The 24,647-nt window shown below is 38.4% G+C and overlaps 1 protein-coding gene across 2 annotated transcripts; it reads left to right on the forward strand.

The window, feature by feature from the left end:
* Positions 1–464: 464 nt before the first annotated feature.
* LOC127655474 (CKLF-like MARVEL transmembrane domain-containing protein 6) lies at positions 465–24,365 on the forward strand. Of its 2 annotated transcripts, XM_052143311.1 has the most exons (7): positions 465–883; positions 9,640–9,676; positions 10,194–10,330; positions 10,635–10,769; positions 20,476–20,652; positions 20,998–21,096; positions 22,824–24,365. In XM_052143311.1, the coding sequence occupies exons 4-7, from the start codon at positions 10,644–10,646 to the stop codon at positions 22,992–22,994; spliced, it is 573 nt and encodes a 190-aa protein (XP_051999271.1). In that variant the 5' UTR covers positions 465–883; positions 9,640–9,676; positions 10,194–10,330; positions 10,635–10,643; the 3' UTR covers positions 22,995–24,365. The 2 variants fall into 2 exon arrangements, with proteins under 2 accessions (XP_051999271.1, XP_051999272.1); XM_052143312.1 differs by lacking the exon at positions 465–883 and having other exon boundaries at positions 9,256–9,676.
* The last annotated feature ends 282 nt before the right edge of the window (positions 24,366–24,647 follow it).

Raw genomic sequence — 24,647 nt, forward strand, 5'->3', positions numbered from 1 at the left:
TTGAATCGTCTTGATTGAACACATGAACATGTGCGGTTCAATATCAACCAATAAGATTCCATGTACGATGTCGCGTTTTCATTGGTCAGTCGTTGAAGCCTTTTCTGATTGGTTGTTGCCGTTTTGACAGCGTTTATGCCAAGAGCAAAGAGAAAGAAATCGAAGAGAAGAGTACTTGGGCATGCTGCGAACGCACGGGACACAGTCTAAGCACAAACACGCTTACTTTAGCTGAAGAGGAGAGATTCAGCGATTGCAATGAACATGTTTTAAGTGCAGGCATATTCTCTGAGCGAGCGCAGAGAAAATTCTTTCAAGAGCAGCGTGTATCTGAGAGCACGCGCCCAGTTCCATGCACGAGCAGAGGGATTCGGCCGGCGATTATATTCAGCACGAGCAGAGGGATTCGCGCTCGCGCATAACATTAATGTACTTTCGCGCTACAATAATGCGCTCTCGACATTTGACAGGGAAATAACTCCATAATATCTTCTTCAGAGCAGAGAGATCAGTCACAGAGCTGAATTCCTCTGCTGTTCATTCATCTCTACAAGCTGTTGGTTCTACAGCGCTTTCCAGCGGTTCTCCCCCTCGGTGAAGCGTCTTTTTCAAGATGTCTTTCCATTTGTGTGTATTTCCTGGTTGCGGTCGTTGTCTCTCCCTGTCTGATGGCCACGATCGCTGCCTCTCGTGTCTGGGTGCAACCCACGTGGAGTCAGCGTTTGTGGATGGTTCATGCCCTCACTGCAGTCCCGACGCGGAGCTACCTGCAGGATGGCGACGCCCCCTGCCTCAAAGCCGGCTGCCAAGAACCCCAAGAAGGCTTCGAAGCGTCCCTGAGACAGGCAGCACTGGGACTCAGGAAACTGCACTACGGGAGCTGGTAAGTAGACCACTCCCTCCCCCGCTGGAGGGGCGGGTGGAGAATCCTTATTTCCTTGTGAATTTTATTTCGCTGCACTCCCAATGGGCTGCGGTACCCACATTTTCAAAAATAGGTCAGTTTCCTCAGCACCCGGGCTGTACCTGCCGGTCACCGGTTCTCTTTGGCAGGTTCAGCGCCCTGGAACCGGATCTCCTGCTTCCACGTGCCCCACCGTGGCACAACCCCGCCCCCGAGCCGACGGTCTCTGCGGGCCACAAGGACGAAATTCTTCCTCCCCGTATCAGGCTGTTCCGGGAGCGGTCACAATGTGCCAGGTAAGTGCTTCAATGTCCCTAGACTCAGCAGGCCCTGCCTGCCGTCCGACGCTATAGTCCCTTTGGTCCCTTCCTTGACACAGACCCTTTCTCCAGTTTGCCTTCGAGGGTCAAGCATATCAGTACAAAGTCCTCCCCTTTGGCCTGTCCCTGTCCCCTCTTGCCTTCACGAAGGTCGCAGAGGCAGCCCTTGCCCCTCTGAGGGAAGTGGGCATCCGCATCCTCAACTATCTCAACGACTTGCTAATCTTAGCTCACTCGTGAGGCATGTTGTGTGCTCACAGGGACCTGGTGCTCAGGCACCTCAGCCGCTTGGAGCTTCGGGTCAACTGGGAAAAGAGTCGTCAGACCTAGCATTCCTAGGCCAGGTCTCCAGACACGTTGTGGTCATTACAGATGCCTCCCAACGGGGCTGGGGCGCCGTATGCAGTGGGCACTCAGTCGCTGGCCCTCGGACTGGCCCGCAACTGCTTTGGCACATCAACTGCCTCGAGTTGCTGGCAGTACTACTTGCCCTGAGGAGGCTTTTGCCCTCCCGGATTTGGTTCTCGGACCACACACTCCTTGCGACAGCCCCCCTGGCGAATTCCCCTGAGGAAGGACCTTCTTTCTCAGGGACGGGGCACCATATGGAATCTCCATGTCTGGCCCTTGGACGGGATGTGGTAGACTTAGCTTTTGACTGCTTTCCTTTCTGCATGAAAGGTTGGAGGGCCGGCTGTCCCCCTCCACCTTGAAGGTGTATGTAGCCGCTATATCGGCACATCACGATGCAGTGAAAGGTAAGTATTTTGGGAAGCACGATTTGGTCATCAGGTTTCTGAGAGGCACGAGGAGGTTAAACCCCCCCGGGCCGTTCCTCGTTCCCTCGTGGGACCTCTCCGTGGTCCTTTCGGGTAGCTCCGTTCGAGCCCCTTGAGTCAGCAGAGCTAAAGGTGCTCTCTCTGAAGACCGCCCTCCTGACGGCTCTCACCTCTATCAAGAGGGTAGGGGACCTGCAGGTGTTCTCTGTCAGCGAACTGTGCCTAGAGTTCAGTCCGGCTTACTCTCACGTCATCCTGAGACTCCGACTGGGCTACGCACCCAAGGTTACCATGACCCCTTTTAGGGATCAAGTGGTGAACCTGCAAGCGCTGTCCCAGGAGGAGGCAGACCCAGCCTTGGCGTTGCTGTGTCCGGTGCGTGCTCTTCGCATCTACTTGGACCGCACGCAGAGCTTTAGAAGCTCCGAGCAGCTCATTGTTTGCTTCGGCGGACAGCGGAAGGGAAGCACTGTCTCCAAACAGAGGATCGCCCACTGGGTTGGCGATGCCATCAAAATGGCATACCATGCCCAGCATGTGCCGCCCCCTGCTGCTTCCTTGGACAGAGTGCCCTCTGCCCTGGGTCGCCGTGTTTGTAGTAACTCCTCCCCCCTTGGGTAGAATCTACCACGACGCCGCTCCACACTTACACCGGTAAGACCGTGTGTGTATTCCACCTAACCCCCCTCTCAGGGCCGGGTATGGTCTCCGCAGTGTCCTCCTCTTTGGTGGGACACCTCCCAGCTTGGACCATATATTTGGCTCCCAGTCTAACTATTTAGTTCCTTTTACAGGGGAGAATAATAGAGAGAAGGCCCCGGCTAGGCCAGCCAGTCCTTATACTACTGAGCAGCTAGCCATTCCCCTAGGTGCAGGGGACCGCTTCATGCCTGCCAGTGTGTTGGGGATGGTTATGCGACGACTTGCTGCGCTGGCTACGAGGCACACAGAGGTCTGCCCATCCCGCACTGCCAGTCTGCGTAACTCGGTTCAGCTCTTGTGGCATTTTCCATTGGGACCCCTAGTGTCAACTCATCGACACAACATCGAGTGAGTGACAGACAGGGAACGTCTCGGTTACTGACGTAACCTCCATACCCTGATGGAGGGAACAAGACGTTGTGTCCCTCCGGCCACAACACTGAACCAACCGCTGAAAGCGCCGGGTCTTTGGCTCGCCTCCTCATTGCGATACCTGATGTGTATTTGCAGCGTCACTCCTTTTATACCTGTATGTCCGGGGAGTGGCATGCAAATTCCACACGGCAATTCTCATTGGCTTTTTCTCAAGATCAGAGGTGTCTGGGCTCCCCTAGTGTCAACTCATCAACACAACGTCTCGTTCCCTTCATCAGGGAATGGAGGTTACGTTAGTAACCGAGACGAATTGCAACTACGCAATAACACTCCAACCCCACAGTGCCCACAAAATGTCATTACATGTCAAGATCTCTAAATGGAGGTGGAATCTCCAAAAGAGGGCGGAGATCCTCCAGAAGGGGGCAGGGTTACTCCAAAAGGGGGTTGCGCCAACTCCAAAAGGTGGCATCAGTTCCACTCACACTTAATGGTAGGGGCTCCTAATATCATTGCTGGTGGTTTGAAGCTCCCGCCCCATTTTGGGGCTCTTCCTGCAGCTATACTCTTCTTGAAAGAGTAGGGTTGCCAACTGTTAAAAAAACCCTGGCATCATGTCATATATTTAAGCACCAAAATACTTGGAGGCACAAATGCTCAAGGGGCCCCTAATGCCCCTGTCAAATGGCAAAATGTCCTGTGTTGAAGGCAACATGTCCCGTATTGAAACGAAAGAAAAGGGGAAAGATCCCTCATCAGAAACGTATGTCCCATATTAAGTGTCATTATGCTCAAACGTCCCATATTCGCAAATCTAGGAAATAGCAAAAACCCTGGTGTTGTTAGTAGCCTACCCTTTAGAATATAACCATAAAAACTTCTAGCCTCTGATTTAATTATTTAAACAACCTAAAGGGGTCATGACGTGAGGAATACAATTTTCCTTGATCTTTTGACATACAAGAGGTCATTATACTATAAAAACATACTGTAAATTTCAGCACTGAAAACTTCCTTGTTAATAGAAAAAGTGAATTTATTTTAACCAAGCTGCAAAAACAGCTTATTTGGAATTTGTGAAACTTGACGTCACAAGGACCAAATGCATGCATATGCAATGCCTGTTTTTCCATCATTGCACCCTTGGACCATCCCACTAATGCTCAGTCAGTCACACAGCAGGTGATGAGGAGAGAGATGGGCATATCATGGAAGATTAATCCAAAGTGAACTTACACAGGACAGCTTCATGTGCCTGTCTGGATTTAAATGTTTTTCTGTATAAACATGCACTAGATGAATGACTTTGACCATTATCATACATCTCGCGCTGCTTTTAAAAGATGCAATGTCAAGTTATAACTCTAAAATGGAGACCCCATTGTGTTTCATTCAGCTGCACTGTCTTACTGTTGTGCTGTTTGGAAAGCGTCCTGTACCATTTTTGCACCTATCTGTGCTATTTTTAATTGCTGTTTTTTGTAAACATGCACTTGATGGACACCTTTGATCGTTTTGATACATTTCTGATGATGTGCACCACATTTTAAAAGCCGCAAAAAATGTGTCTCATTCTGCTGCTGCCACTGACTGGGAGAAACAAATGCCCTTCTCTGTGTAAACAAACCAGGAAAATGTGAGATGTGAAGGCCAGCGTCTCTGCCTTGGCCTGTTGAAGTCGGTTGAAGCACCCAACATCACCGTGGATTGAATTACGTTTGTGCATTCAGAAGATTTCAGTGTAAATTGCCTGAGAATCAGTCACAATATGATTCAAACTTAGCAAAGGAACTGTTATTGAAAGATCTGCAGTTGAAATTGGATGAAAAAATTTCATTAACAAATTTAATTCATGAAAATATAACATGTAATATCTGTTTTATAGTTTATGGTGCTGCTATGGTTAACAGTTTGATACAGTTAGATGGAATGTGTTGGGTGTATCTAAGGCTGGACAATAATTAAATATCAATATGTATCGCGATATAATTTCTTTCAATAATGGTGATATGATTTTTAAACACATTTCCGATATTTCGATAGGCTAAATTACAGCATTTGTCACTTAACGTTAGTTCATTGTATTCAAGCCGAGCAGAAATGGCAGAACACAATTGGCTACGTGCATGACACGGCAATTTTTGAAAGGGACACAAATAATAGAGCCAAAGTTGTACGTCTATAGGATGTGTGTACACAGAAGACATATTCACCACGCGGCCATATTATTATAATTATAAAACTATCTTGCGTCCTCCATAATATTTTAGGTTTCGTCGGGGACAGAGGGGTCTCTCACTTAGATATTCAACTGCAGCCATCCCACTGATCTACCAAGTAACATCATATTGAGCAAAACCCAAAACAAAGGTAGATCTATGATTTTATGCTAATATCAGTTCACAAACAAGCTAGGTAACGTTATAATTGATAACCTTGCAGGCTCATGAAAAAATACATCAGTTATCATAACTTTTTTTGTCATTACTAATTTATTTATGACTCAGCATCATCTGTATTTAAGAGAAAATAATCAAGTCATCCGATGCTTAAAGTGAATAAAATAGCATTGCCACTGCCAGCCTACTTGCCGAACTCCACCGAACTTCCGTGTGTTGGTGACGTAAAGGGAAAAAGCGTGCAGTGGACCAAACCACTGTGGTGCAAGGGAGGGGGGGACTCAAAATGTTTCTGAACTTAAAACTCATTGTTTGGCCCGTTTGTATTGTATACTTATTTTAAGTATATATCATTATATTTTTTTACAATACACATCGTGGTTTTTAATGCCCCAGCAAGTTTTTGTTGTTGCTCACTCTTTTTCTTTTTCTTTCTCTGAACTCTGAACACTTTAATATTCTTTATCCTAGCTGAAGAACCTTTGTTTCAATCTATCAATCAGCCTATGTTGTAGTTTCAATTTAAAAACATTAATATTGACAAAGGTGAGCATTTTATGTTTATTTGACATTTCTTGTTTGTATGAAGGCTAAGTGAAAGTAAAGGTGAACATTAATTTATTTGTACAGTTTGTATTTCTTAAATATTATATAGTTTTATAGGAGGAGGTTTCAGGAGGTTTTAGACTTGATAAATTCATTTTTCAGAAGTTTGTAGGTACAGACATCCATTGTGGGCGTTCTTGTGAGTTTTTCTGAGGCTTTTATATTGTTCATATCAATATCTGAATTATATCGTATCGACCGAAATTAAGAAATATATCGTGATATACATTTTGGTCATATCGTTCAGCCCTAGGTGTATCTTCTGTTTTAACCCTGAAATGTAGTTTTAATATTGTGTGGATTTGTTTCATTTTCTTCAGTTTGCATTTCAATTATGCCTGTATTGGAAGGACTGCGCGATGTTTGCCAATCACAGCAGTGGCAGTCTTATGGTGCATTCACATATAACGTGAATCGAGCGTTTCGCGCAGCACGATTACATACAAAGTCAATGCAAAGATGCGAATAGATGTGAATTTGCGGCGGGCGGCGCAAATGGAGGGAATGGCGTAAAGCGAAAACGCGAAATCGTCATTCGTGTGTTCGTGCGAGTGAAATATCTCAAGCGAAATATCCGCATGACGCATTGTCGCGAAAGCCTATCAGCATTGAAATTGTCTGTATGTCATTGACGTACTGACGTAGTAGCAGAAGAAATCTGGATAATTGGATAATAGCATGCACCCAAACACGACGGCGTTTGGTTTTCCAACGTATCTGGGACTTCCACAACAGATACAGAGCAGCAGTCGTTGTGATATCGGCCATGGTTGATGGCAGAAAGAGATGTTGAAGAAGCCCCTCCTCCTGTCTCCTGTCTTTTTAAACAGCCAGGCAGCTTAAAATTGAAAGTTTTTAGACAGAGGGCCAGAAACAGAGTGGAAAATTATTATATATGACTCAATTATGACTGTTTGGCGCAAAAAAACCCAAAAAACTTTACTGACATTCTAAGTGGACCTCAGGGAAGATAATAATAATAATAAAAATAATAATAAAGTATGTCATGACCCCTTTAACAAGCACTTAGAGGATTCTTGCCCATGTGTTTATGTCAGAATAAATGTTGTCTGTCTGCCCTCTTGTGGTGTATTTCGGTCCTCAGTGATATAGTTTTACATGTGTGGTTAATTCACTTTCTACTTTCTTATTCCAAATAACTCCTCCCTTGGATCACAAAGCCATTCTATTTCTTTAACTGTATGATTAAAGCAATCGCTGTATGATTAACTTTAATTCACAAATTGGTATTCACATATTGCAGTGTGTATGTGTGTGTGTGTGTTGCTGATATAAGTATTTATTTACTGTTTACAGACATAATTGCTTTTGGCCAGTTTGTCAACTTTTCTTGTTAATATGCAAATGTGTTACTGCATGAGATATTGTCAGATTCACATTGAAATCTTTGGAAGATTATTTATTTAAAAGTTTAATCTGTTGCCCTACAGGCAGTCCTGGACATCGACCACTGCAGTATGTGAATACCAATTTGTGAATTAAAGTTAGTAAATAGGGTCTTGGTTAGCGAATATCTTGCTTAGTTAGCCAAAAGTCGGCTGCATATGCCTTTGCAATGTGAAACAAAGGTTCTTGTTGCTGTTAATAATTTGAATCCTCTGGCTTGCCGTAGATACCTCAAACGTGATAGAGGAGGAGTTATGTACATGAGCAAATGAATGGGGTAATTTAGTTATGCGAGGTGCTAAAATAACACGCGTTAACTTAACGCCTAACGCCGTTTACTTAATGCCATACAGCGTTTAGAAAATGGCATTTCATAGCTGAATACGGTGATACAAAACACGTGAATTTTGACCCTTATGGCTTTCCATAATTTCTGACCCCCTGAAACCGACGCTTCTCGCTTCCACTGCGCCTAACGTCATTATTCAGGTGTTGGTGACCTCTGGCCGTGGAGCTTCAATTCATAGCCTGCAAATTTGCACAGCAATTATGTGAAAGCATTTAAAAATCTGCAGTTGACATCTTAACCTGTACAGTGTTTACTATTTTTATTGTTATAGTGCAAAAGTTAGCCAAATTTATTTGGAAACTTATTCCAACTAATTCACAATTACCACTCATAATGCTTTGTTCTTTGCTGTCAAAGCTTATCCCCCTAGCTTGGCAAATAGCCATGCATTTTCACTGTTTTATGGTATTATTACAGATAGTCTGCCCAGCGACAACAGGCAAACTTTCTCCTCAGCATTCAGAATAAAAGAGTTGTAATGCTTAGTCAGGTAGAGCGTACGTAAATAAATCTCCTATATTAAAGAAGACAAAAACTAACCCAAAATTACATTGAAACCATGCGAGACCAAACTTTGTAGCGTGGGGTGTGTGCATTATTGCTGTGGAATGTTTATGTAATAGCTTGATAAAATAAAGGCGGATCAGAGTCGGTAAGGCGGGGAGACTTTTATTATTACAGACTCGAAACAGTAATTTCAGGAGGGATGTGTATATGGCAAGGTGCAGAATGTATATGAAGACTTAAATCTTACCCTTTTCTCACAGGATAATGGTAGGCTTAAAGAGTGGAATTGCAGTATATTCAGACTTCCTGCACAAACATAGATACTCTTCTCAAATCTTGCTGGGAAGTTTCTTTATGGATTCTAGCCAAGTCTTTTTATTAAAAAGTTTACTCAGATGTTCAGGCTTAACCAAAGTCAGAATAATACTTCATAACTCATAAAGGTCTTTACAAATGTGAAGTGAAATTAGCATGTAGCATGTAAATGAATTTAAGCAGAGTGAAAAATGAAGAATAAATAAAGAACCACTGTAAACATCTCTTGTTAAACATGGCAATTGTGCATTATGAACCTATGAACTTAAAGGATCAATATTTCAATAATTTAATTGTTTTGCTATAAATCTTCACTTTGACTAGCCCTACTATGCACATTCATGAGAGGACAGAGTTCTTCTTCTTCTGTTTTTTGGCGATTTGCATTCTTCGTGCATAACACCACCTACTGGGTAGGGAGGAAAATTCCATGGGCGAAATACAGTAATCTCAATGGCAATCTGCGTGATTGTAAATTTCGAGTGATGGATTCCGGTCATGAAGAATATCCCCTCACGGATTTCATGTGGAGTTCAAGTTTGGTTAACTTTGACAGGCAAATTCACTGCGTTGACCAAATAGGAAGTTGCATGTTTTGGCAGTGACCTCTGTGTGGGCGGGGCTTCGAACACAATTACACCGAATATTCACAATGGACAATGATATCATTTTAGCAGTGAGTTTCTTTTTAACTAAAGTTTCACAGCGTATAAAGCGCAGCATTAAAAAGAGGCTGCTTGACAATTATATTTCTGCTGGTTTCACACGTACTCAATGTCTGCCCACACTGTCTTCGCCAGCTGAATTTCGCTGTGCGAAGGTATGTGTGACTGTGCCTTTAAATATCGTATGGATTACTTTTATGCAGCCTGTATATGCTTTTCGCAGCTTTAAAGTTCTGGCCACCATTCACTTGCATTGTATGAACCTACAGAGCTGAAATATTCTTTGAAAAATCTTTGTTTGTGTTCTGCAGAAGACAGAAATTCAGACACCTCTGGGATGGCACGATGGTGAGTAAATGATGAGAACATTTTCATTTTTGGGTGAACTATCCCTTTAATGAATCCTCAAAACCCATCTTATTTTAACATAACTTTTCAAGTTTCTTTCAATTGTCACAACTAATATCTCATGGAGAAATGTGAGAAATACCTTCCCACAGAACTTTCCCCTTATTTGGTTCCCGTTTGGCTATTCCTAACGTTCAAATAACGTTCTCTTTAGGTTATATTTTTGGAAACCAAAAACTAATGTTCCCAAAACGTTCTGGGAACCAAACATTCTAAACTGAGTTCATAAAGGTTTAGTTAAAAAAATATATATTTAACGTTCTATTGATGAAAATCCTCGACTTTGGAGTTAAATGTGCAACTTTGTTCTTATGAATTTCAATGTGGACTAACTAAATAGACCGATTGACAATGTCAATAGACTTGTTTTCTTTGTGTTTACAAAGCTTTTGTAAAATAAGATCGTTAAAGTTGCATTGACACAAGCTATATATCTATACACGCTAATTCTGTTTAGGCAGTCACAGGAGGAAGTCCTTCCTTTATGAAAGAAACTTAAGGGAGTGCGGAAGTGAAACAGAATTTTTTTTCACAAAGGACGCGAGAACGACGAAGCTGAACACGCAGCAGACAACCATCCGATAAAACAATCAGGTATATTATCCTTACATATTCATCAATACAATCATCACACATGATCTGTTGTTAATAACTATTTTGACCCGCAGATTGTTTATATCCATCGCTTTTTGTTTATCGAAGTTTTTGGTTACTTGTACTTCAACTTGACCTAGATGGCTTTACTTTCGGTTTACAACGCGTGGCTAACGCACATCGATTTTTTTTAAATAATTTTTCCAACGGTCAGATATATTTATATCAACAAATGTATGAATGCATACACACACACTATAACCCTGCATCCATAAACAGTTTTATTTATTTTATTCGTTTTCAGATATTCTCCATGGCCACCACAGAACCGGTGTACAACCAAACAACTACAGTGCAGGAGCCCATATCCAAAAAATGGCTCGTGGTACCATCGGAGAATCTTGGGAAAATTGGATTCGGGATAAAAATCGTTGAAGTGGTAAGTGGCGTGTTTAGGCAGAACATTTTCTGAATAAGTAAGAGGTCATATCTGTGACCAAGTGGTTGGTCGGGTTTAATGACTTTAAGTCTAAAACACACATTTCAAGGTAAGCTGGGGATATTGTAAACCTGAAGTGTGAGTTTCTAAAGGTGTATTGTAGAAAATCACTTGCAGTTATGCAGATTAGAAAACGCTGTGTTGACCTCCTGTTTAATGTATTCAAAGGCTTCTGCTCATGCGTGTGAACAATGACTTATGTTCTATTCAAATGTTTAAAACTGTGCATTAAAATAGGCCTTTTGTGAAATGTACATGTATTACTGGAATGATACATTTTAGTGCTAACTAAGCATGCTGCTGATTTCTCTGCCATATCTCACACATCCTTGGGAATTTACATGTCATGACTTTGCAAGTGTGGGAAAGCATTTTTTCTCTGCTTTAAATAATACAAGCCACTTTGCATTGCAGTCATATGCTGCTTGTGTCATTGCTCATGGGACATTTTGTAATTGAGGTTGCTAGGTTTGTGGAATTCCCTCCAATTCCATGGTATCTTCCTAGTTTGACAAAGTGTAGTTCTGTTTAATTGAACCAAACTGACCAGCTTGTAATTACATTATAAAGAGGAACTCCCTATCAGTGGCAGAGCTTGCCCTTTTGGTTTCTGGGTGTAAGTGAGAGAGCCTGTGTTAAGGTGAAAATCGAGAAATTAGATCATCAAAGAGGAAATCAATGCCATGAAATTGTTCATGACGTTTATTTATTTAGCTACAACTATTTTATTCTAAATACTATCACTATATTTTCTAACTTAGGGCCGTGGGTGTGGGCCGTGGGTGTGGGCCATATGTTTTGAGTATGTAAATAGATGGGTGCTGGCTTATCCAACTGTTCGAGTGGATCTTGATTAACAGTATATTTTGATGACTGGCCCTGTTTTTGCATTTTGTTGTCTGAAAGAAACAATAGATGTAGCCAACTCATGTTGGGAGGGGTTAATAGTATGAAAGTACTGCGGCATGCTTTCTGTCCTTGCCCTACTTGTTTAGCAAACAGTCTTTTTATTTAAAGTAGCATTTTAATCTTAATTAAGAATCGCAAAACTGAAAGGCCACCTTGCTGTAGCACTTAAAAATATAGTTCACCCATAAATGAAAATTCTCTAATTGACTCACCTTCATGTCATCCCAGATGTGTATGACTTTCTCCCATCTGCTAAACACAAAGATTTTTAGAAGAATATCTCCACTCTGTAGGCCCATATAATGCAAGTAAATGTTGAACAAAACTTTGAAGCTCCAAAAAGAACATACATGCAGCATAAAAGTAATCCATAAGACTCTAGTGGTATAAAATAAAACTCCAACTAAAATAAAACTCAATATAAATCTTGACATCAGCAGTCTCCTTTGCGATCATGATTTCAAGCTTGATTACACAACCTAGCGCTCTTTGCATTTGTCAAGCACTAGGAAGTGTAATTCAGCTTGAAATCATGATCGTGCTCTAGAGACTACAATGGCAAGATTTTAAGTGAATTAGGAGTTACATTTTGGTCTGTTCTCAACCTAAATTGATTTGATTGCTTTAGAAGACATTCATTAAACCACTGGAGTCTTATGGATTACTTTTATGCTGCCTTTATATGCTTTTTCAAGCTTCAGAGTTTGGCCTCCATTCACTTTAATTCGCATTAAAGTAAATGGAATTCCCATTTGCATTTTAAGAAAGTCGTACACGTTTGGGATGGCATGAGGGTGAGTAAATGATGAAAGAATTTACATTTTTGGGTGAACAATTCCTTTAACAGCTGAAACAAAACAAAAACAGGCAATATTTTTTATCATTTCACAGAGGTATCAACGATTGATAGATAATAACTTTGAAAGTATTTGTAGTTCCTAAAGATTTAGCCTTTTTTATTTTTACCAGTCGGTTCATGTGACATGCTCATGTGTCATTCTGTAAACTGTAAATGCAATTAGAGAGCAGATGCTAAATTTAATCACTGCATCATTCTTAACCTTCCAAGTATGTTGTGGTTAAAGAAAAGTTACAAAAACAAGAGCACTTCAGTACAAGGAAAATTGAACACATGAAAATGAGTGAATAATTACCTCATAGTGGTCAACGTTGAGACAAATGTACTCTTTATCAGTAAACCCCTTGAAGTCCAGTTCTTGGTCTCATGCCCTTGAGGAAATTAGATTTCATCTGCTATTTTTCCAGTAGTACATTCAGGGAAATCACCAGTGGTGTTTTGCCCTTTTTACAACATGTTATCCTCATGCGAGGTACATTGAGCAGTATTTTATTTTTTGATCATAGACAATTTGCATTGTAGTCAACATCAGGTTTTTCTCAGGTCAATATTTCAGCAGTTATTGAATTATTTGAATAAGGCTTGAAATGTGGAAGATGACTACAATAATTTATACTGGTCCTACATTTATACCTATAATAAGCACAAATGGAGAGGAAGCTAAAAGATGCTGGAGATTTGCCAAAACTGATTTCAATGAATCTTGTGCTTACCTGTTTGATGTACGTCATCTAACAATATCTAAACTAGTTTTAAAGTATAATTATATGATACTAAGATTCTATTTCATATGAAATATAAAGCTGGTGTCTCTTAGAATGCCAGAATGAAATTCCCTGCCATTCATTTCCTGTTTTATGTTGCCAACACTCTACACAGGGACACCTTGGTACTTCCCAGGTATAACTTCACCTAGATCAATTGCAATGCTGAAGCTGTTTGTGACTGCAGTGAAAAGACAATGCAGTGAATTATTTTTCCTTGCCTATCTCAAAACCACTTTATCAAAGTGTCACCCACAAACTAAAGTGTTTATTGACAGTTCAGAAGTGGAGACCAAATCCAAATGTTAATCTTCGTGCAAAAATGTTTGATCAGACACGTTGCTAAGACATGGTTTGCAAGTAATTCCTTTCTACTTGGATAAAGTAAAGTGTTTTGTGTTCTATCAAGCCAATGCTCTGTAGGAAACTTTCCCAGTGAAAGTTTGCAGCTGCTCCGTTTGCGTTTTCAAAGTTTGAATCTTTGTTACTCTCTTCTCAGCATAGGTAAAGATATACGTTAGAGTAAACTAAAGCATTGTTTTTTTTATATGCAGTATCACGCTAGTTATTTTATTTGTTACCTTATAGTTTTAAGCTTCTCCGTTTGCATTTTCAAAGATTGGAGCTTTTGTTTCTCCATTCTCATTAGTAATTTCCAGTGGTAACAAGGGGTTGGTCAAAATATAGATTTTCCAATGCATCGCAATCTTTATTTGAACAAACTATATTGATTCTTAAATCCCAAGATCAATCTTTTACTCTGTGCAAACCTCCACTACAATGAGAGGAAATCCCTTGCATTTGCAACCAAATTTGGCGCTTTGCAACTAAAATGTATATATTTGGCAACTCGCTGGCAAATGTTTACGTTTCACCAGTGATTGTGTAGTTTAGTGGTGGTGTATTCATTAGCGTGATCCTTTTACTGCGTGTTGGGAGTAAAAGTTGTTCCGTGTAATGCGTGTCAATCCATGTGAGCCATTTCAATAATGTCTCTTTAAATTACTTATCTGTTCTCTACAGTCAGGTTTTTGATATAAAAAATGTAATTTAAATACATTTAATAATAACTCCGCATGGTACAGAATCTCTCGTTAGTATGTGCTCATTTACAGACACTCTTTATCCAACCTTTTCCTGAATGCGGAATTGTTCCATGATTCTCCTGTTTTCAATTTCCAGTCTCCAGTGTGTTGTTTTTTTTTTTTTTAAACAGTGCCTCACCGGAGTATTTAGATGACATGAAGTGAAGGTGATATCATTCAATACTTGAGTTGTTATGACAGACAACATCTGCACAAGATGAGTGTGAAATTAATTTTTACTCCAAATAACATTTTAAATGGTTGTTGTTCTTCATTTTAATTGCTAATTTCGGTTCATTTTACACTGCATCTTGAGACCAGAAACTGTAAACCAGCAATTAGAATAATCATGGCACCGCCCAGTAGTTGCTAAGAAAACTATGGATAGAAATGTAGTTTTTGTTAAAGTGACGGTACCAGTTTTAGCATGTGTTCAACAAATCAATGTAAATAATTGAAAATAGTACAAATTATGCAATTAAACAATGAACATATAACAAAAAATATTATTTGAAATATATCTTATTGACTGGCTGAATACATGGATTTGTTCATTTTTAAAAAGCCAAAATGTGGCCAAAATTATGAAACACTAATAAAATCTAATTTGTAAAATTAATAGTTTTGTAATGTAACTAGTTAGAAAGTCCCCTGTATACTTAACAGCATTAGCTGGGTGAGAATTTCTTTTATGCGTGTTTAAAAAAAAAAAAAAAAAAAGGGACATTATAACTGAAATATACACACATGAATCAGAATCGAATTAGGAGCTTGTGAATCAGAATCAAATAGAATCTGGAAAGCTGTATCAATGCCCAGCCCTAGTGCAGAGAAGCCAAGTGCTACGATTTTGCCATAGCAGCTACTAATTTGTAGGGTAAAATACGGAGCTACGATGAAGGGTTTGATACCACGAAAAAAAAAATATATATTATACATGCGTTATATAAAATATATACATATAGCCTATAAATATACATTAAAAAAAACAGGCTACCGTGTGTGTTTTCCTGTCTAATTTATATATACATACTATTATCAATAATATATTTCGCTGCCATTTTACCTAACGTACTAGTAGCGGTAGAAACCAGTATAGGGGATCCTAGAGGAACTGTGACTCGCATGCCTACTGTGAATATTGCCGGACTAACTTCTTAGTGAAACAAGGTGGACGTTACAATTGCATCATTCATGTAGGTACAAAAAAACATCAACAATTTGCAAAATCTATTGGAAATCATAAATGTATTCGTAGTGAGTACAGGCGAAGATAATGCAGTGTGTGCTACAAGATGATGTTTGGCTGTGATCTGCTTAAAAAAAGCTACCAATAAAAAAATATGTGGAATTTAATACCAGAACTATATTAATACAGTAAATACCAATATACAGATCAGGAGGTCCTGACCTTTTTTTTTTTTTTTTTTTTTATATAATAAAAAGACTATTTAGTTGGAAATGTTAAAAGTTTGTAATGATGCAAATTGTACCAACGTTTGTGTATACAAATGCAATAGATTAGTGTCTGTTGTATGGAAGAGTATTTGAAATGCATCTGGTATACTCAATTGCATTTCAAATAATTTTCCATACAACAGACATTTAAATAAATTGAAATCCAAAGTACTTGTAGTTCAGAATACAATTGTAAATGCAAATAATTCAAAATAAATGCAAATTGTTCAATCTTTCTTGATGTTATTTTGTTAGTTATTTTCGATAAAGTTTGGAGGTTGAATATTTCAGTCCAGAATTGGTTTTTCCTTAGGTGAGCACATAGCAGAGCCTCGCTGCGCTTACCAGGTAATCTTTTTACTGGTCAGGTGCTGCTGTTTTTAATGGCAGACTACTATTTCTTTACGGCAAGTGCTACTATTTTCCACTTTCAGAAATTTGCTAGTGGTAACACTTAGTCTGTATAACTTTAAATGGATAATTTTCAATTAAGGCTGGGCGATATGTCAAATTATATCAATATTAATATTATTATTTTTAAATACAAATCTATTTAAAAATAATAAAAAGGGAGAATGAAATTCATTTTCATTGATCATTTTATATTTATATTTCATTTTTAAAATGATACATAGCAGTTTAACAATTTTTTGACACCTAGTTTTAAGATGCGTCTCGGGTAATATGATCACATGTGGTCAAGCAAGATACATCGCTCTTTACACCTGGTTTTTATATGTCTCCTTTGACGACTTGTGCTTGGATTTCGAGGGGAGTGTCTCTGATTTCAGGTGTTTCTGCATGATAGTAAAGTGCAACAAAGTCAGCATTGCATTGTTTCCCAGATGCAGCTGAAATGTAATCTTTGCACAAACGTTTTGTGCTGAATTATATGTTATTTCATCATATGTGTTTGCTTCCCATCTGAGTAGCTGCTAGGGTTAAGTTTATCACACCGAACAAGATCTGTGAAGTTCCCGTGCTTGTGTATATATTCGCTTTTAAAATTTTCAGATCGAACGGTTATTTCCTTTTTAAAGCTGCTTGTAACCGGCAAAGTTTAAACACTTGTTTTAGCGCAGGTGTTGATTGACAGGTGAGGTCTTTGAGATACAAGTTAAAAGGGCATTCAGTAGTTCTCTAGCTAGCATTAGCATAGCTCTTCTTCGTATATAATTTTTGGAGACTGTCTACATTTAACGTTATTTCTAAAGACAGTTATTACCTTTATTAGAGAACTGCTTAGCATAAAATAAACCTCAATTGAAACCTCTAGCGATGCAGAATGTCATGGTAAAGAAAAGATTAGAATTGTTTTTGATGATCAAATTTAGCATGTCCATTTAATACTGTATTATTGTAAACTCGTTTTATTTCCAGTTTACACAAAATCCACAATAATCGCTGTGCCAAGCTTCTTTGCACTAAACTAGTGAAGGCCTTACCGTTACCGTTTTTTGCTGGTCTTTCTGACTTTTTGCTTGAAGCAAGTTGCTTCAGACCTTTTTGCTGCTTCGGCAGTACAGCTACTGGATATCCCGTTGTCTCTGCTACTAAAGCATGATAAATAATTATGTTCCATTGTGATCTGTCACCAAGAACATTTCCGTGTGTGTGTGTGTGTGTGTGTGTGTGTAAGCAAGCATACTTTGCAATAAAGCTAATCCTTCACGTCAACAACAATGCTTCAAGCATAGCCAAGCGTATCTATCTACACAGACGGCAGCCAACGAGTGCAAGGATTCTCCTCTTCGACGTTTAGTGAAACACCACGAGTTATGCGATTTCAACATGGCGAAACACACTGAAGGGGGTAGAATAAAGCACTTTTTATAGAAAACTATTGGGAGTACAGTCTTCATCTCAAGTGAGTGTACACCATTTGGAACAAACTTCAAAAAACACAATTTGTTTTTAATTGACTCCAAACTACTGAATGCACATTTAAGGGATTCCTGTTGTAATTCTACCTCAGCATTTGAACTTTGGCTACAGCATTTAAGCTTCTGGGAAAAATAGGTGTATACTCTAATACATGCTGAAATCAGCTCTGTTTGCAATAGTTCTGCTTTCATTAACGCTGTATTCCACCTAGGCCAAAATCTTACATGGATTGTTAAAGTTTTAGGGTCATTTCACTCGTAAATGTCTAAAATGAGCTCATTGGGTATTGAGCTGGCTTTTTATTTCATTGATCCGCAGATGTGCTCTGTACCGATTTTTTTGGACACAGGACTTTGAATGGGTCCTGTACGGTAGCGATAAGGTTCTGCTGCTTTACCGACAATAGCATTTGGGTGTTGTGATCCTGCCCTGTTCCTTTCTAAGAATAAGCACAGCACTGACTCAAAACAGACGATGTGAGTCAGACATGTGTTTCTGATAAAAAATATATTTTGTGTAAATGGGAACATTGTTACATTTTTTTTCTTCTTTGCAGTTACACAGAATGTATTCTCTTCACCTGCTTTACAATACTGTAATCATTTTGCCACCCATTATACATGTAATAAAGGTGTGATATAGTATACTTTTTCTCTTATTTTTTTTAATATAATTTATGAATATATATGCACTATTTAAAACTCTTGTTACGATGACAATTTAACTAATTTTGTTCAAAAATCAAGGATGCAAAGGAAACAATCTATCTAAATTAATGTATAATAATTTTAAGCCAATCTTCATTTTTTATATTTCTGAAATCGTTTCTCTCCATCTTTGAAATTGTGGATGTTCTGGTTTAATAATAATCTGTAATCTGTTTCAGAGTTTCTATTCTGATTACCCTAAATATATTTAGATTTATTTCTCAAGGACAATGGCATTTTACCCAAAATAAGGTTTTCTAGATTTCTGTTGTGCAGTTAAATATTAAATCAACCTGTCAAATCATTTCATTCCAATAAGCTTTCAATTTAGAGCATGTGTATAGAATTTGACTGTAATGAGCTTTTTTTTTTTTTTTTTTTTTTTTACAATTTCTCCAACAATCCCCTTTTGCCATGCTATTGTATTTACTTAGAATAACAGGTGTTATAATAATAATTAAAAAAAAAGCAGATTTCCTCTAAACACTGGCTTGAGTAGTATGGAATATATTAAATGATATTTCTTCCCAGTTTTGGTGACTAATTTGTATTTTTAATTCATCCTCCCACCTACATATTATTTGTAAGCTCATATTTTTTTTGTCAACAATCCGCACATCTTGTCATCTGGCTTGTTGAGAGCATTACCGTGTAAACGGCGCATGTGGAGGCTTCACGCTATTCTCCGCGGCATCTAAGCACAACTCGCCACGCAACCCCACCGATTGCGAACCACATTATAGTGACCACTTGGAGGTTACCCCATGTTACTCTACCATCCCTAGCCCTAGAGTTCTAGACTCAAAATTGTTATGTGGCAATACAATTAAGTCATCTGATTACCTCAATGTACTGAATGACCAAGTAATGCCATCAATGTATTTTTTTCTTTCCTGACGGCACGGGCATATTCCAGGATGACAATGTCAAGATTCATTGGGCTCAAATTGTGAGAGTGGTTCAGGGAGCATTAGGAATCATTTTCACACATGAACTGGCCACAACATTGTCCTGACCTGAACCACAGTAAAGTATTTGGGGGGTTCTGGAGAAGACTTTATGGAGTGGTTTGACTCTCCCATCATTAAGATCTGAAGCGAAGATCTCAGCCAAAAATGAATGCAACTCTGGACAGAAATAAATGTTGTGACGTTGCATAAGGTTGTTGAAACAATGCCACGATGAATGTGCGCTGCAATCAAAGCTAAAGGCGATCCAATTAAATATTAAGGGTATGCAACTTTTTTGGGCATATTGGGCAACATATATTTTGTAATGGTTTAAAAATCAATCCCAAATGATTTCTTCGGGATTAGTTTAACAGCAGGACAGTTGTCATTGTCTCATTGCTTGTTTAGTGAAAATGATGTGGTTAACTATTAGTCACATTTGCTTATTCATTTGAGTAGAGCTGTCTATTTTAACTGTCTACGTGTCTCCTTTGAGAAGAAGTTTGTCTGTATATGATGTCATTACATGCTATTTTCAGTTTGCTAAATGGAAATGGACAGTCTCTTGAAATTGATGCAACCTGTAATTACTCTACCATTATGTGTACATATGACTAAAACAGTTTAGTATAATAACGATCACTTTTCTAAAACTTCAGTGACTGAGGTTAGTGCAGCAAAATGAATAAAGTCAACAATTATATTGTTTTGATATTTGTGTTTCCCCGATTGTCTCATTTAAGCTTATTGTTCTAGTTGGTAGGAATCAGGCACTGATGTATTTACATATTCACTAGATTTGTGGTTGTGTGTATGTTCTAAAAAAGCAATATATACTCTAGAGTTATTTCACATGAATTTAGCTTTGTTTCATTTTCTCTGTCACAAAGATATAAACATTAATTCAGTTACATGGATTATATGTCATATGTGACCCATATCATTTTCTCTTTCACACAGTGTAGTTGTCCAAACAAAACAAGCAAACACTGCTACCTGGTGGTTAATATACTCATTTGTGTCCCCACAGCTTCTTTCGTTTGTGGCATTCGTGTTGGAGGAGGTTGTGTCCAATTGCTCATCCTGTGGGCCGCTTTACTTCTTTGAATTTGTCAGTTGCACAGCCTTTTTCTTCACGTTGTTACTTCTAATCCTTCTCGCCACAACGCTGCACAAAAGAGTTGGAATCAATTGTTGGCCCTCCGTGGTAAGTCCCTAGTTGTATAGGAGGACTTTTGATGTATCATTTATTTATTATAATTTATTTTTAGTCATGTTTTATTTCCCCTTTTTTTTTTATGTATAATTGTATTAAATTTTTTTCATTTTGTGTGTTGTTTAGATTTATTGTAATTTATTTGTTTAATTTTATTTATAATTTATTTTGCTTTTATATTTCTAAAGTTTTTTTTTTTTTAATTATTGTAATTTTTGGATGAATTGTTTTTTTATTTTTTATTTGTTTCTAGTTTATTTAATTTTTGTAATTTTATAATAGTTTTTTTTGATTCAAAAAGTCTCTAACTTACACACTCTTTGAATGCTCCCATAGGACTTTGGATACACAGTAGCCATGGCATTTTTATTCTTCATTGCCAGTGTTGTGTTTGTGGCAGACAATGGTGGGACGAGTCTGGAGTCTGCCGCAGTGGTATGAAACATTATTTTGTTTTAGCTGAGCTGATGGCATAGCTTACAGTTGAACTCAGAAATGTACATACAGCCAAATACATTTAAACTCGGTTTTTCACAATTCCTGACATTTAATCAGAGAAAACATTCCCTGTCTTAGGTCAGTTAGGATCACCACTTTATCTTAAGAATGTGAAATATCAGAATAATAGTAGAAGAATGATTTTTTTCAGCTTTTATTACTTCACATTCCCAGTGGGTCAGAAGTTTACATACACTTTGTTAGTATTGCCTTTAAATTGTTTAACTTGGGTCAAACGTTTTGGGTTGCCTTCCACAAGCTTCTCACAATAAATTGCTGTAATTTTGGCCCATTCCTCCAGACAGAACTGGTGTAACAGAGTCAGGTTTGTAGGCCTCCTTGCACGCACATGCTTTTTCAGTTCTGCCCACAACCTTTCTATTGGATTGAGGTCATGGCTTTGTGATGGCCACTCCAATACCTTGACTTTGTTGTCCTTGAGCCATTTTGCCACAACTTTGGAGGTATCCTTGGGATCATTGTCCATTTGGAAGGCCCATTTGTGAGCGAGCTTTAACTTCCTGGCTGATGTCTTGAGATGTTGCTTCAATATATCCACATAATTTTCCTTCCTTCATGATGCCATATATTTTGTGAAGTGCACCAGTCCCTCCTGCAGCAAAGCACCTCCAGAACACGATGCTGCCACCCCCATTCTTCACGGTTGGGATGGTGTTCTTCGGCTTGCAAGCCTCACCCTTATTCCTCCAAACATAACGATGGTCATTTTGGCCAAACTGTTAAATTTGTTTCATTAGACCAGAGGAGATTTCTCCAAAAAGTAAGATCTTTGTCCCCATGTGCACTTAAAAACCGTAGTCTGGCTTTTTTAAGGCTGGTTTGGAGCAGTGGCTTCTTCCTTGCTGAGCACCGTTTTAGGTTATGTCTATATAGGACTTGTTTTACTGTGGATATAGATAATTTTCTACCTGTTTTCTCCAGCATCTTCACAAGGTCCTTTGCTGTTGTTCTGGGATTGATTTGCACTTTTCACACCAAACTACGTTCATCTCTAGGAGACAGAATGCATCTCCTTCCTGAGCAGTGTGATGGCTTCATGGTCACACAGTGTTTATACTTGCGTACTATTGTTTGTACAGATGAACGTGGTACCTTCAGGCATTTTGTAATTGTTACCAAGGATGCACCTGAATTGTGGAGGTCCACAATTTTTTTTCTGAGGTCTTTGCTGATTTCTTTTGATTTTCCAATGATGTCAAGCAAAGAGGCACTGAGTTTGAAGGTAGGCCTTAAAATACATCCACAGGTACACCTCCAATTTATTACACCTCCTATCAGAATCCAATTTGTTAATGGTCTAAAGGCTTGACATCATTTTCTGGAATTTCCAAGCTGCTTAAAGGCACATTTATCTTGGTGTATGTAAACTTCTGACCCACTGGAATTGTGATATACTCAATTAAAAGTGGAACAATCTGTCTTTAAACAATTGTTGGAAAAAAGACTTGTGTCATGCACAAAGTAGATGTCCTTAAGGACTTACAAAACTATCGTTATATTAAATATTAAATCTGTGGAGTGGTTAAAAAAAATGAAGTTAATGACTTCAACCTAAGTGTATGTAAACTTCTGATTTCAACTGTACATCATGCTACTTAAAATGTACATTTAACTGACAATCGATTGTCTTTTCTGTATTGCAGATATTTGGCTTCCTTGCCACACTGGCCTTCGTCTTTGACTTTATATTCTTTTGGAAAATGAAAGGTATTCCATGTCAAGGGGGAAGCAATCAACCCACAGCAGAAAACGCAACCAGATCAGTGCCAGAAACAGAGAAACTTAATGCTAATGGAACTGAAGAGTCTCATTAGCATTTTCACCAGCATTTTACTGTCAGACTGCTGCTGTGCTCAAAAGCTTTTTGTCCCTTAACAAACACAATTTTTTATACATAATAACTGTTTTTACCTGAAGCACAAATGTTATGATTTTGTAATATTTCCATTATAGTCTCTGGCCTGCTAATGGACCAGATGTATCTTGTACCTTGAACGTTTTTATTCTATACTTGAAATACATATAGGAGTCTTAACTTTACTTTTGAAATAGGAGACACAAAAATCTGCTTACATTTTGCCACAATGACAATTTTGACATGGCTTTTAAAAAAATATATATGAGTACAGAAGTGAAGTTGTCATGTCCCCATCAGAGCCTCTGCTCTGTACTATTGTTTATTTTTAAATTATTATTGGTTAAAAGTACATAAGATGCACTGTATTTCATCTCATCACCGATTTATTTAATAGTTTTGTATTCATTCCTGAAATATGTTTTTGAGAAATCAGAATTCCATCTAAACATTACTGATTGACAACTGTTTTATGTCACAGGAATTTAAATACAATATTTGATAAATTAATGAAATCTCGAAAGGTTAGCAAATTGTATTAAATATTCATGTCGTTTAATACTTGTGGGACAGGGCAACATTGCACTGTATAGTGCCATTAAATCTGTTTTATTCTTAAGATATTTTAGTGAACATTTAAATTTGATGACAGCATAAAAACATTTTATCAACATTCACTAATGGCCCAGTGATAATTTTTGGATGTCAGGGGTGTACAGTCATCGCTTTTTTTTTTTTTATTGAAACAATCTGTCATTTTTATATTGTGTGGCACTGGAAGTGTTGTATATTTTAATTTGTGCCTTGTTCCAAGTGAGCGCACATGATTCTATCATGGTTTTTGTGAGCTGTACGTTGTGAAGGTGTTCAATTTAATGAGATATTTGTGGTTATAGGGAGTAACCATGTACGTGTAGGCCCAGTTGTGTTAAGGTAAATTTAAATGCCCGTAGAGATGAACGGACTGCAAGACATTGAGACACTAATCTGCCCTGTACGCTTTAACCCTCCTATGCTATAGAATGGACTGCTGCTTCCTGTGTTAATTAATAAATGTGAATGTGACTTCCAGATATTTTGTTGATGCAGTGATACAACCCACATACTTTTTAATCCTTAAGATATAGGTATATTCGTTTGGTTGGTTGAATGGACCAAAAAAGGTTTTGAGTTGCATAGATGGGAGATTTAAGTATTGTTAAAGAATTCATGATTTTTATCATGAATTTTTGAGCTTGTATACCAGAATTGTTTCTGCAAAAGTTCACATGTACAGTATGGTTTTTATAAACATTTATCCATTCCAGATAAGCAATAAATAGATTCTGGGCTCTGAGTTAGACTCTTGTTTTTATGACCTGTGAAACGTGCATGTTGAAAAGGCTTCACAAACTGAAGTGTTTATTATGCAAACAACACTTTGTATGTGGGTAACTCAAACTTGTGGAATCACATAAACCGCTAGACACTGATTGCTTGTCTCATAATGGGAATAGTGATCATTAGATCTTAAAAATCTAATGTTGGCTAAACCAAACTTGTTTGTCCTTTGGGAAAAACAAATAGAGGAAACAGATGACCCCACTATCTACCGAGAGACCTCGTTGTTGTC

This window comes from Xyrauchen texanus, chromosome 15, assembly GCF_025860055.1.
Source record: "Xyrauchen texanus isolate HMW12.3.18 chromosome 15, RBS_HiC_50CHRs, whole genome shotgun sequence".
Taxonomy (NCBI): Eukaryota; Metazoa; Chordata; class Actinopteri; order Cypriniformes; family Catostomidae; genus Xyrauchen; species Xyrauchen texanus.